The sequence below is a fragment of the Echeneis naucrates genome, chromosome 20, assembly GCF_900963305.1.
Source record: "Echeneis naucrates chromosome 20, fEcheNa1.1, whole genome shotgun sequence".
Classification (NCBI taxonomy): domain Eukaryota; kingdom Metazoa; phylum Chordata; class Actinopteri; order Carangiformes; family Echeneidae; genus Echeneis; species Echeneis naucrates.
Genome location: NC_042530.1, coordinates 7,649,028 through 7,663,716, shown reverse-complemented (window position 1 = coordinate 7,663,716; position 14,689 = coordinate 7,649,028). Strand labels below are relative to the sequence as shown.

Sequence of the window (14,689 nt, the reverse complement as noted above, 5' to 3'; positions counted from 1 at the left end):
GGTCATTTCACTGTGAGGCTATGTCATCACTGAAACCTCTTCCATGGTTTCATCCACTGACGTCTTTCAGGCTGCTAATTATGACTTTGTGTAATGATAATGTGGTAAAGTACACAAAGATCACATTACATGCTGTAATTTGATTATTCTGCAAGTCATTTAAATATTGCTCAACTAATTGATGATGGATGTGCATTTCAAAAACCCCGCTATTTATAGCTCTTTCATCCAAACCAAGAGGCAATGAGGCATTCATGTTATTGATATAGATAATATGAAACACACGGGGAGTTATTTTATATGCACGTGTATGAGCATTTGATTCTGTCAGCAATAAATGATGGGTTACCTCACCCCGTCACCTTTCCCTGAATATGAGCCATGTTAGAGGATAAATATACTATATGATCTGGCTTACTTTACTCTGACTCGTGATTCAGACAGCTGCCAGTACATCCCACAGTTACAGTTACTGTACGCTTCGTGCCTCGTTGCTACTGTACATTTCGTCACTTCATAAAGAGACAAATCTGACATACTTAAGAAAGGTGTGTGGCGCCACTTCATAAAACCGCCACAAGAGCACCAAGATCAAACACACGCGATTGCTCGTCTGCTCCTATTTCAAGCAGAAGAAGCAGAGCCAAGATGGAACCTTACATGATGTACTGTTGGGATTATTTTGTTCACACAGGCTGATCTATAACTCTGTCCAAAAAGGGCAGGTGGTGAGTGACTGAGGTCATCCCACAGCAGGTGATAAACAAACACCCCTGGACACAAACACACCACACACACTTTCTCTGTTGTCATGCCAGGTGATAGCCACCTTATCTCATCACTCACATCCACACACAGACGCAGGTTCTCCTGTTCTCTTTAAATCTTTTCTGCACATTTGTATGGACACACACACACACACATTTGGGAGAGGTGATAGTGTGAGTGAGATGGCGGGCTGCTATATCAGTTGTGGGACGGGTATATATTCCTGGCTGGTGCTGATAAGCCAACTGATGCCTTGCCTTATTTAGTCAGTACTCACTGCTGACACACTAGCAGAACAGCAGACGCCGCATGCACACTGACTCTATGCGTTTGTCTAAAAGAGTGTGTGTGTTAGTGTGTGTGACCTGAGTGTAGATAAATGCATATATAATGCCACCTAATGTCTTTCTGATCATTTGTACAACTTCTCGAGTAAAACTTTGGGAAAAAAAATAACTTCATGTGATTGACAATTGAGAGTTTTTATTGCTTGCCCCGTTTTTTCTGCTGTGTTTACTACTTCTTTTCTTCAGCTGAAGCTAGCTTGCTAACCCGGTAGCCTCAGACTGTTCAGACTGTCTCATCACTTTCCAGTATCGAGTTAGTGCAGCATCCAGAGTTCCCTAAAGAAGTTGCACTGCTTGGGGGATGTATTGCAACCTTTTGCCTTGCAAATGAAACAATGGCTGAAACACTTGAAAAGACTGCTAAGTCAACAGCTTTCGTAGCGCCTGGCCATCTGGAAGAAGCAACACTTGCTCGTCAAATAGTTTTTGATGTCTAATAGCCACGACAGTCATAGAACACCCAGAGGAGCAACATAATAATGGACATGAGATGCAAATAAATAAATTAATGAATAAAGTCACCCTCACCTGAATGTGTATTGTACAAAAAATACCTGCATTATACTTTAAACTAATAGGGAGATCTTGTTATATGTTTATAAAGAGATATATAGATTATAAAGTGTACGCTGCTGAGCCACCAGGATACCTCCGCTGTGGATCTCTGATAATTAGGCTTCATCATGTAGCAAACTTTTCACTTATTCACTTATCTCGTCTCACAGACCACAGATGCAAACAGACTGGCAAGAAGAAAGGACACTAAAAGCGATGTGTGTAAAGTCCATTTTGCATAGATAAGAGTAACACAATAACTGAATGAGGGACACAGGACTCCACTGTGCCGCTTCACACTAGATCTCTATTGATTGGCTGATGACCATAAGCATGAGGTCATCAAATTCACCCCAGAGGCAGATGGGATAGCTCCTCTGTACAGTAATTTGCAGCGGAGGGGTGGGTGTGCTGCTCTTATTTTATATCTGTCCTCTCCTCTCCAGAGTCCTCAGGAACTGCTTGCTCAACACATCCGCTGCATCTACTGACTTATTCAATCAACATTTATCTGCTTACTCTCTCACTTCAATCCATTTTGCTTCCGCTGTAATTTTACTAGCTCGGTCTCCCTCCCCTCATTCCCTGTGGATCTACCGGGAACGCTCCACATTCAAAGATAGAGAGTCATGTGACCAGAACCGGGTCGATAGGAGTGCATCTTTTGCCATGCACTGTATAATGAGACTTACATAACATGCTTACAGCTGCCACAGTTGGCTGTTTATAACACAAATACACTCCTAAATAGAAAAAAAAAATCTTGATTTCTGTCAGGAGAGAGGAAGAGCTTATTTTGAGATTTCCAGAAGCACGCCATGGAGGAACGTACTGGACAGTAATTTGATCTCTTACTACATACAGGGGGCCTTGTTTGCTGCCATAAACACTTCCTATCAGCTTGACTGCTTTCACTGTGGTTGCTTTAGCGCTATGCATTAGGTCATGTGTTTACTTCTGCTGTAAATTGTTGCTTTAGAGATCGGCTTGCTCTCTCTTTCAACACATGATTTTTCTGTTTAGCCGGTAGGTTCACCTGAACTGCACAGGTCCTCACTGATACAGATTCACAATATCATGGTCTTATATATGGAATACAGAGTATGCAGCAATTTTAATATTGGGCATGTTAAGAGTATTTTATGTAATCAGTGTCTTAAATCCAAATCTGCAGGATTACTTTTTTTTCCTCTTCCTGCTTGTTGGAGAAGAATTACATTATAAAAAAGAGTTGACCCTACATGTTGACCCTGTGATAGAACAGCGACCTCTCCATGGTGTACCCCATTCTTGCCCGAGATGCCAACTGGGAATGGCTCTAGCATCCCCCCACAACCTCGATGGATGAGAGGTTGAAAAGGAAATGAAAAATAAAAAAATAATGTTAATAAAATGTTGTTTTACTTGTAAGCACCTTTTTTGAGTTTAATGTGTATGACAGAGGAATACAATTAACACAAATGTACTTTTGGGTTTTAAATAGGGTTGCATAGTTAATCAAAGTAATCAAAATCACAATATCTGCAATCACAATATCCATATCAAAGAGGTTGCTTGGGTTTTTTCCTCTTTTTTTTGAGTCCAGACAAAATTGCTTGCACTGTAGTTGTGCATTATTAGCACTATAATCCTTGTACTACAGAAATGGCCCAGGTTGCAAATCACTTTCTCCTGATGTAAGAGAAAAATGCTTGTTTGGTAAAGAGCCCAACAAAAATTGCATCATCATCATTCTTTTACTTTCTTTTGGCCAAAAGGAAACTAAAAAAATAATTTTAGTTGAAACTGCATTGAATATTGTAGTATCTGCCAAAATAATTGCAATATGGATGATGTATTAATTCATGGCCAACACTAAGAAAGAAGGAGAGAGAGGAAAACACAAACACACACACAGGGGCCATTTCCCATCTTCCACACATCCTCACAGTCTTCAGTATAATAATTCCCTGATGCAATGAAACCAGAGGATGTCAAAGCAATGCTGCATACCCTGAACTGTGTCCCAGTAGGAGGGAGGCTTTAAATGAAAAGGTCACATCTCATCCACCTGTTAAAGAGCAGATGCCACATCAGAGCAATACTTGGCAAGAGGAACAGGTACCGTTACTGGGCACACGAGACGCACTAGGCACGAGCACATGTATGGCTATACTGCTCACACGCATGAACTCAGAGGCACACAGATCTCTCTCCGATACAATCACAGGCCAGCACAAACACACACACACACACTCATATACATACACGCATGATGCCTGAGCCCTCTCCCTCGGAATGGAAGATATGGGCAGAGAATAGAAACAGAACCTTTTCCAGGGATAAACACACTGGTTACACAAAAGCCTTGACTGTTTGTGATGTATAAAGGTCGGAGCTGCTCGGACTCCACTTACACAAGACTGAGCCTTCAGTCATACCAGGAAATATTTGTCAAACATGCCACCGCTCTAACTGTTCAGTTGTGAAAATCAACACCCTAAGACAGAGGTGTGCAGCTCCGGTCCTGGAGGGTCACTGTCCTGCATGTTTTAGATGTTTCCTGCTCCAGCTCGTCATCAAGCTCTGCTGAAGTCTGATCAGGAGCCACTCATTTGAATCAGGTGTGCTGCATCTAAAACATGCAGGACAGTGGCAACTCCAGGACTGGATTTGGACACCTCTGCCCTAAGACATCCAGATTGTCTTTTTGTTGCATTTGCTCAGCACACACCAACACACATGAACTCAAACAAACACGGTACCTGGAAGCTGCTATTTCCACTTTACTCCTGGCAATGGCTGCAGCCCTTTGCGCCCCTTCCACAGCCCGATCCACCTTCTCTTTGGTTTTGGGGTTCTTAAGAGGAATCAATTGCTTCCTTATTCCACGGACAAGCACATTATTTTTGTACTTCCCTTCTTCTTTGGTGCCATCTGGGAAAACTGTGCACCCATAACCGTGGCGCTTGTTGTTAAGCCATTCTCCCTCATACTTCATCCCATTGGATCTCTCTGAAACACCAAATCCATTGCGTTTGTCATTCTTCCATTCACCCATGTAGCTCTCGGTCGTGGTGGCATCCACATGGTCCTCAAGAGGTAGGTCCTCATCTGGCAGCTCGCCGTCACCGATGGATATGGTAGAGTTGGCATCACTGGAGCTGATGCGGCTCATGGTGGCATCACTTCTTGCAGAGCTGCGCTTGCTAGAGATTGAGGTACGAGAGTCAGACTTCCTCAGCTGCCTGAGGCTGCCGAAGAGTGAGCCTCGGCGGAACAGGCCCTTCTTCTTGCCAGTCACGACCTCGCTGTCTGAGTGGAAGTTAAGGACGAAGCCCCCACGGCTGCCTGTCGGCGTGTCAGCAGGGGAGGAGAGGTCTTGCAGTACGGTGCCATTGCTCTGCTCAGAGCGCAGCGAAGCCAGGGATGTACGGAGAGGCGAGCGGATGACGGTGGCCATGCCATAGGGTACACTCTGACGTACGCCATAGCCATGCCGCATCCCGCCCATCCACTGGCCTTGATAGGTACCTGAGAACAAAGGTGATATGGGTCAGTGAGACACAGCACTCACAGCAGTGACTCCAAACACTTCTAACATTTAGAACTCTTTGCCATACGTTGTTAACGTCAGTAACTTGTGATTCAATTCACTAGAGACTCATTTTCCCTTTTGCTTCAATCCTATCCCGTAAATCTCTTTGAGGTTTATCTTGTGACCCTTCGGAGGGGTCCAGTGCCCTAGGTTGGGAATCACAAGCTGGCACAGTGCAACACTGTATCAAAGTCATGACATTATACGTCTAAATATGTGGTATATATGTAGATGACTTGTGAATGTGAAAAGGAAAGTGAGATGAGAAGGTGGCACTTGGCCAGTTAGTACATAGTCTATTCATTGACTTTAAAAAGGCAATGCGTGCTTCTTTCCTGCTAGTCTTTTACCTATATTCAATGATAGCCCATAAGCCTAGAAAAAAACCTTCAGTCAGGGATTTCTGAAAACTATCTGAAAGAGACAAGAAATGTAAAATTAAATGAAATGGTCATTAAAATGGTTCTTTAGACGATTGAGTCCTTCAGGGAAGTGATTATCACATGCATATTTGAAGATATGCATGCTTTAAAAGCTTTGCAAGGTAACAGTTCCCCTCTCAGTTACAGAAGGTTTGTGCTTATTTTGGTACTTATGGTCACAGGAGGGTTCATCTATTTTCTGGTGTGCATTTTGTCAGCTAGATATTCACTGCATCAGCGATTACACATGGGGGCACAGAGGAGCCTCACTAGAGAATGTCTCCTAATGAAATGCCTTCCTTCCATCCCCTCAGATCTGGGACCATGAGCATAACTAACTCAATCACAGAGATTTGATTAAGGTACTGGTGCTGAGGATCACTTGGGATGACTGTGAATCAGTCAGCTTGGAGCCTATTTTCAGGCCACCACTAACTCCCCCACTGACAGTAGGCGTGTTCACCACCATCCGTTTGTCTCTGACGACAGGGAATTGCTATGAGTCACATAATGAGAGAAATACTTCATTAATCCCATTTGGTGCTGCTGAGCCTATTGAGCATGTGCCGGCCTACTGTAGCTTCTTCAGAGCATCGTATTTCAATAGTGAGCCTGAGAGGGCGAAAGGCTTGTTAACTGGGCGCACTCGTCTCATACAATGAAATATACCATAATGGTCAGACTCTAACAGAAAGCGATACACTAGCCGGAGCAGGAATTTAGATGGATAAACATTGTGAGATTAACAGGTTGGCTCTGCGCTGCAGTTCAATTCGGTCACCCTGCAGATCAAGTTATCAGGATGTTGCGGGGTCAGACAGCCAGATGTTCTGTAGATCCTCTAGGATCAGCTGATTTCCCAAGCCCAACCATCTGTATCCATCATATGTGGGATATTTACTCTGCGCTGTAAGGCCTTAAGGGACATTCATTCATTCATTCATCTTCAACTGCTTCTCCGATTCCGGGTCGCGGGACCTTAGAGGAGATGATGTTCACAAATTGCCCAGCGGCTCTGATACACAACAGGCCTACGGAATCCAAAGCAAGTGCTTGAAGACTACTTGGGATCTTGTCTCCCCGAGCAGACACAGGTTTGTGGACTCTATACAACCTCTGAACTGTGATCGGCGCTCTGACAGGTCTCACTCTTGGCCTGACCACAATCTGTCTTGTGCCTGACTTAATGTGCAATCAGGTGGAGACTTGTGTGACATTTGCCACTGAAAAACAAAATGTCTAGAATATAAAAGGTTTAAAGTTTAATTATAAAAAAAAATGGCAACCAGGGGGATTGACTTAGGCAGGTCAGTGCTTTGACACTTTGCAGAACAGCTGATTTTTCTACCAGAAGAAGCACTTTATGTTACTGTCAGGAAAATACAGAACAAGTTCCGTTTCAGTGGAAACACCAGGATTACCCTCAAAGTTTTCATATGACTCTTCGTGGGTGCAGGTTCAAATGTGACAATGAAAGACAAGCAGGTGATAGTCTGACTATAATTGGCTCCAAACAGAATGATTTGCTCTCATTTCCAAACTCCTTCTAGAGCTGGCAATAGGAGTCCCTTCCCTCCCACTGTCATATGAGTCCAGCTGCCAAATGAGATGCGCCTTGGAATGAGAGAGGGCACATTATTTTAAAGGGTATCAAACAAGTTCACATAAAAAGGGAGATTTCTAATAATATTTTTGGGTGGGGAGGTCCTTGATAACGCAGTGCGCAATCTCAGCTTCGTGCACTGATGGATTTCCATCAACCTCTCTCAGTTCTGATCTGAGCATCCTCACTGCCATATAACACACCAATGGGCCACATCTCCGGGACTTCCTTACCTCCATCCCCGTAAGTTTCGATCCCGTATCCGTCTTGCAGCCCGTTGCTCCAGGTGCCGTCATATCTGGCAGGCGTGTTGTGGCTCTGCCGGATGCCGTACCGACCTTTAAACCCGTGACTCCACTCCCCGCGGTAGATCCATTTGCCTTTATTCTCCACACCGAGCCCATGCCGCTTCCCCTGGGACCAGTAGCCCTTGTAGGTATTCCCGCTGGGCCAGGTGTAGACCCCCACTATCTCAAAGCCGTGGGACCAGGAGCCGGCGTACTCTCCCTGGCCCTTGGGTCCGGTGCAGATGCCGTGTCCGTGGGCTTTGCCATCCTCCCACCCTCCGCAGTAAGTGCCGCCGTCGTCGAAGTCAAACCTTCCGCCCGTCATTCAGATCTCGGCTGGAAATAAAGCGGATCGTTCGCTGCTGCAGACTCAGGCGTCCCCAGGACCAGGACCGGCGGTGTGATGATAGGATGAGCCGACAGGTTGATGCCTACAGAGGGATAAAAAAAAATAGGAGGTGAGTACAGCGGGCCGGCACTTCCAGACACCGACATGTAATGCAAAAGGCATGCGCTTGTGCGGAGGCATGAATCGTGGGCGTCGGTTACCGGAGGCGCACGCCGGCTTCTCCGATGTGTGCTGCTGGTCTCCCCCCTCTCACCCACTGATCACAGAGGGAGAGAAAGAGGCGGTGAGGCAGGGCTGAAGAAAGACACCGGCCCCAATCGCAACGTCACGCCACAAGGACCGCCCCCCCCCCCCCCCCCCCCCCACCTCCACAATAATAAGGCACCTCTGTGTCAGACAGTTATTCATATAAACTGCACTGAATGTTCAAATCACACCTCCCGTCGCAGTCACAATGAGTTTTTGAAATGTGATCCTGTTGTGTTTTGGATTGTTTCAGTTGTTATATCTCTTATTTCACAGAGTTACACGTTTGCTGTGTACCATTTGTGCAACACACACACACACACACACACACACACACCAACAGGCTGCTTTTAGGGGACACCTACCTCGTTTCTGTTGCATCAGTAGTTTCGACTGTTCGCCTCAGGCCTGATCTTTTTTTTTTCATATATAATTAATGCCATTTGTCAACGCCAGTAACTTTTTGTTTTGACTGAGTGTAAAAAGTAATTTAAACTTCAGTCAACGCCGGACTTAACTTAGCCAGTGGGTCACTCTCTCTCCAGATGTCTCCCCAAGATAGTGAAGGAAGCAAGACAGACGCTCTTTTGGTTCAACGGGCTTCTTTCAGATAGTATTGGCATTAAGTGAAATGTTTTGTATACTAACAGTATTCTGCACTGTAAATAAAGTTCTAATAGCGACCTCTGCTGGAAAAATGTACTGACTGCAAGGTAAAGGCGCGATTAAGTGTAATCACAAAACAGTTTGTATTGCATTGTATTGCATTGTATTGCATTGTATTGCAACTGCAGGCTGAGAAGCCCAATACTGCAGTCATCAACAATGAAAACACCAAAGAGCAAAATTAGGAAACTGAGAAAAACAAGAAGTTTGAAATACTACGTCACTGAGACAAAATATAAATGATGACACTCAATTACAATACGCCACAAAAGAAATGTGTGGGCTTTTTCTTTATTATTGAAATAGTTCCTTCGAATCTCTAAAAAAAATGAAATTAAATAGATTAAAATTACACTCCGTGCCTGCAGGGGGTGTAACTTGTCGCCCTGTGACGTACTTCCTGCCCTCACTTGTCCCCTAAAATACTAACAAATAAAATGGCGTCGGAAAACATCTCTGGCTGTTCCCAAGATGAGAAAACTGCTCTGATAGAATCGGTGCCAGCAGAAGAGGAAGATGCAGAGCAGCAAAGCGGTCCAGTGACACAGGCCGACTCTAAAATAACGCTTTATCACTGGACGCAGTCTTTCAACTCTCAGAAGGTGAGTGCCGTGGATTCAGCACCACAGTCCGGTGGACAGCTCCCCATCACAGCTCTAATTAGAGACGTTGCTGCGGCTGCTCAGCTGACAAACACACAAACACACACAACGTCCACACAAAACACATTATCACCACACAAACCACCACACTGCATCAGCACATTTCCCTCAGGTGCATATCTAGAAAAATCCGTGTGGTGTTATCATACTTATCGGGACTCCACTGTGGACACTGCTCTTACTTCTGTTGGTCAAATCCTTGTTTTTGCAACGAAGCATACTTTCTATTTATTTGGATGTTTCCCTTTAAATATTTAATTTATAGCAAGGTTTAACAAGAGCCTCTGATGATTCTTCACCAGTATCCATATGTGGCATTTACTTTGTTAAATGAAGAAGAAAAGAGGTTTACAGGATTGTTTGAATTGCTGGTTGATACTTAATCCTGATTACTTCATCACTCTGCTACGAAATGCAGAAATAGGTTATGGTTAGTGTTAGCTTTGATGAAGAGGTGACAATACATTCGATTGTAATGCAATGCAAGAACTTCGATTTAAAAGTACAACACAGCCACATCAGAGTTGATGCTTTGCAGGTGCGTCTGGCCATAGCAGAGAAGGGTTTACACTGTGAGGAGTATGATGTCAGCCTACCGCTCAGTGAACACAACGAGCCCTGGTTTATGCGCTTGAATCCGACCGGTGAAGTGCCGGTCTTAGTCCACAATGACAACGTCATCTGTGACCCAACACAGATCATGGACTACCTCGAGAACAGCTTCAATGATGGTGAGACTCTTTTGCTGCCTCATGAACTGAAGTTTTCATACAGTATTTTATTATTTCTCTTTGCTTGGTGAGCTTATTATCAGTCATTTAGTTTTTATTTGTTTTAATTTGTAATCTGTTAATTTTTCAGTCATGCTTTCATTTGTTCTTGGTTTGTAACGATCCATGATAGCATTGTTCTAAGCGCCTCATCAAGTCACTTCAAAGCAGAGAAAATCTGGTAAGCATGGATTTGTTTAAGAAAATGACAACCTGTTTAAATGCTCAAATTAAAAATAAAACACGCACATTTTCCTTCTCTTACTGCTGAAGCTTGTATATCCTCCCTTAAACCACCTTGTGCCATCCTGTGAGGAAATCAAAGTCATTTTGATTGCCTCACAACTGATCCCATTGCTCACTCCTTACTTCCAGAAGGCACTCCCAAGCTGGTTCCTGAAGAGGGCAGTACATACTATCACAGAGTATCCCACTACAGAGAGCTCCTGGACTCATTACAGATGGATGCCTACACCCATGGCTCCATCCTCCACCCTGAGATCACAGTGGACTCCCACATACCAGCATATGCAGCCACATGCATACGAAGTAAGAAACACAGATACTCAGTGCGTACAGAGTAATATAGTAATGTACAGCTTAAACTCTTGTGTACAGTAAACATATCCGTGGTCCTGCTTTTGATAGCTGCTTCTTTTATTGAATAAGAAAGTAGTCGGACATTTTTAGGCGTGCGCTCTTCATGCCAGGATAGCATCATTGAGGCTGTGCAGATTTTTCTGTGGTATGCTCACACTGCACTCATCCTGCTGCACCTTCCCCTAACCGCTTCTTCTGCCTTCTTAAATCTGTGGTAGAAATAAGCAAAGGGGGAGCAACAAAGTTATTGTCATGGCTGTAGAACTTTGCTTAGATGAGTAAGGCCATCTCGTAGTTTAAATGAAAACGTCTGATTCTGATTATGTGTCAGTGATTTAAACAGTAATGTTTTATAATCTACCACAGTGCTCCTCATATCTAACATGATTCCTGTTGTGTTACAGCACAGATTGGAAACACACAGTCGGAGCTGAAAAAACTGGCAGAGCAGAACCCAGAGCTCAAAGATGCTTATATAGCAAAACAAAGACGCTTAAAAGTACGTTTTTTTTAAGTCAATGGATGGGAATGGTTGGGTTTGTTTATTATTTAATAGTTTCTGTTCTAAAAGGTCATTTCATAAAAAGTAAATGTTTAAGACGGGAAACTTCTGTTTCTTTCATTTAAAAACATAATCATAACTATGAGAGTTAAAGTCAAAGCCAACTCAATTCAGTGTCACATTTTGTGTTCTCTGTTGAACTCAATACAAGACAGCCAAAAAGTGTTTAGTGTTAGATACCTGCTGATATAGCAGCAGCTAGCTTGAGCAAAAGCTAAAACTAAATGTAATAATATCCCCATCTGTAATTCAAAAATGTCCATTTTAATTATGCTTGTTGGTTTTTCTGTTTTAATTTCACTTAACTTCATGAGACTGAAGGTGATTCATGATGGAAAATAAACTCAGTTAAACTCTTAAGCACTTTAAATCAGACACAGACGGAGTAAAATCTGATACATGTAGTTTTTATAAAATATGGACTGAGGAACAGGAGATCAGAGCTTCCTGAGAGCCTTTCAACCTTGCTTAGCCTTTCTAAGCTTGTTTAGTGTCACTGCTTCTCTTAATTCTCCCTTTTCTCACTGTAAAAAAAATCTGAAAATATTTCTGCAGTCTAAGTTGTTTGACCATGATAACGTGAAGTACCTGAAGAAGCTTCTGGATGAACTCGAGAGTGTGATGGACCAGGTAGAGACGGAGCTTCAGAGGAGGGTTGAAGAAACGCCAGGTAAAGACAATCTAATGTTACTTAGTCACTAAGAACAGAGACACGTTGTGTTAACATAACTCTTGCCTGCAGAAGAAGGCAGCCAGTCCTGGCTGTGTGGTGAGTTCTTCAGCATGGCCGACGTCTCTCTGGCAGTAACTTTACACCGCCTCAAGTTCCTCGGCCTCTCCCGTCGCTACTGGGGCAATGGTAACCGTGTCAACCTGGAAACATACTATGAGCGTGTGGTGCAGCGTCCGGCCTTCAGAAGGGTTCTGGGTCATGTGAACAACATCCTGATTTCTGCTGTTCTGCCTGTGGCCTTTCGTGTGGCCAGGAAGAATGCACCGGTGATTTTCGGCAGCACACTGCTGATCAGCATTTTAGGAGGAGTTACATACTTTGCTTTTCTTTACATGAAAAAGAGGCTCACTCTCTTTAGCTGAGAAATGTGAAGGTGCTTTGGGAGTGAACCGATGAGTTCAGAGGCAACGAAACAGAAAAAGCATGAGAAAGGTGGCATACATTAAAAAGAGAAATTTAAATCATTTTAAAAAGTTAAACCGCATACAATAAGAATACTATTAATTAGCAGAAGTCAGCTGTATTTAATTGTAAGACACAGATTTTAGTTAAATGGATCACAGCGAATCTGCCCGTTTAATCATTCACATTATGTGACTGCTGCAGTGTTGACTTAAGAGCCATGCTACTGTTTTTGAATATTTTGTTTTGCATTGATTATATATCATGTGTCACATCTGGCGCGGTTTAGTAGCATTACAGAGACAGTGGTGAAAGCCATGAATGTATGGAAACATTAGTGGCTGCAAATAAATAATTCAAATTTGGTCCTTGGCTTTTGACTTTGGTCAGAAGCCAAGGAAGGTCTGGCTGCCTTCCAGATGAAGTTTGCTTTCAGAGTGACTGTAATATCATCTAAATGTGCCAGTCCTCCCTGACAAGCAAGAGAATCTAAAGAAAAAATGTGGACTGGCAAAGTAAAGCAGTACAAATGTTCATATTTTACTGAAAGTAACACAATGCAATGGCTGCCATGAAGAAGCGATCAGTTCATTTATGTATTACGAAAATAAAATTGTCGATACAAAGTTAAGGCCCATATGTTTTATGGTAAATGGGCCAAAAGATGCAAAAACACCATTACAGACATCTTTATATGCACCTAAATCATTAATATGACGATAAAACCTTCAATCATCTGCTTTCTCATTTGTCTGCTCACTGCAGTCCATATGTGTATGATGGAATTTGCCCGGCACATGCTTTTTGTGATCATGTCTGCACAGCGTACTGTATGAAAAATTGTTTGGTCTACAAACGACCACAACTCTGTAGGAGCTCCTGTCATCACACTTGGACTTGTGCTATATTACTGACGCAGAATCGCTTGAAATATTCATCCGTGTAACAACAGTTGAACTGTTTTTCCAATCTTATTTACAATGTCCTCCAGACCATCATGTGCAACATCTGTCTGAGATTAAACTGATTCCAAACACTTTCCACTGTTTCCTGTCAATTAAGTATGATTGAGAATGGCATTAAAAATTCATGACTCAGCATAATTTAATACACCATCATATATCATACTTGTTTTAAACAGTTTAAAATTCCTCATCTAAACATTTAACGACTGTTAATCACGTTTCCTGGAGGCTGAATGCAAATCAACATCTAGAGTATTTTCTTTGCCCAGTCAAAACCTTCGTGTTTGACACTGACATTTAACATATGCTCAGCTTTGATTTAAACCCCGCCTCACGTGAACATGGCCTCTTTTAAAATAGACACATGCTAAACCCTCCAACAAAGACTGGCCTTTGTTTTCAGTGGGTATAGTGTAGCTCACACGTGTTAGAGCCACATGCTAGAGTAGCTGTCAAACAACTGTGAGCTCATAGGAGTGAGCTAGCTCTGGAAATTCAAAAGCTTGCAAATGGCAACCAAAATTACATAATTTTTGCTAAAAGGTTATGTCACACAGATGGAATGTTAAGAGAGAGAGAGGGGGGGGGTCAAAGTCATAACATATTGCTTTATATTAAACCAAAGGTTGTGAACAGGATGAGATTAGTTCATATCTTTGGCTTATGTTTCCACAAAGCATTAACTGAACACTCTTAAAGGGGATTGAGGGCGTAACATCTGAAGAGAAATACTTTAGTACTTTGAGTGACAAAAGGTGGAAATATAAGGGGATTGCTTTGAAATGTGAATATCCAATCAGCCAATCAGGTGAGGGCATGTAATTCATGAAGTCACACAGACAGATCAGGACCTTCAAATATCTTAATGGACAAAATATGTGATTTTGCGAACTTTGACCATGGCATGAAGGTTGTTGCCAGATAGGATGAAAGGAAGAAGACCTGGTAAAGGACAACTCCAGAGACAGAAATGCATTGTTGGTGTGACGTCAGGCTACAGGAGCTCACATAATAATAATCAAATAACTCTTTACAACTATGGTGAACAGAAAGGCATCTGAATCTGAGGATGTGCCTTCTCAGGTTCTACTTGTATTGACCAGGAACAAAAGTCTGAGGCTGCAGTGGCAAAACAAAAGATGAAGATGTCAATCTGGATTTCTGCTGAGGCATGC

At 42.9% G+C, this 14,689-nt stretch overlaps 2 protein-coding genes across 9 annotated transcripts in view; one reads left to right on the top strand and one right to left on the bottom strand.

Annotated features, from left to right (window-relative positions):
- Positions 1-14,689, bottom strand: part of jph1a (junctophilin 1a) — a 44,098-nt gene that overhangs the window by 17,894 nt on the left and 11,515 nt on the right. For 4 of the 5 annotated variants that reach the window (XM_029528852.1, XM_029528853.1, XM_029528854.1 and 1 more), the window contains 2 exons: positions 7,506-7,990; positions 4,415-5,183 (listed from right to left, as the gene is read on the bottom strand). In XM_029528852.1, the coding sequence (XP_029384712.1) occupies positions 4,415-5,183; positions 7,506-7,884 (1,148 nt within the window). In that variant the 5' untranslated portion in view covers positions 7,885-7,990. Of the gene's footprint in view, positions 1-4,414; positions 5,184-7,505; positions 7,991-8,108; positions 8,190-14,689 lie in introns of those variants that run through there. The other variant, XM_029528850.1, reaches the window with a different exon arrangement.
- On the top strand, positions 9,258-13,546 carry gdap1 (ganglioside induced differentiation associated protein 1). Of its 4 annotated transcripts, none has more exons than XM_029528856.1 (6): positions 9,258-9,422; positions 10,021-10,213; positions 10,631-10,801; positions 11,257-11,351; positions 11,970-12,084; positions 12,157-13,546. In XM_029528856.1, the coding sequence occupies exons 1-6, from the start codon at positions 9,258-9,260 to the stop codon at positions 12,507-12,509; spliced, it is 1,092 nt and encodes a 363-aa protein (XP_029384716.1). In that variant the 3' UTR covers positions 12,510-13,546. The 4 variants fall into 4 exon arrangements, with proteins under 4 accessions (XP_029384716.1, XP_029384715.1, XP_029384717.1 ...); XM_029528855.1 differs by having other exon boundaries at positions 10,628-10,801; XM_029528857.1 differs by lacking the exon at positions 10,631-10,801 and having other exon boundaries at positions 9,375-9,422.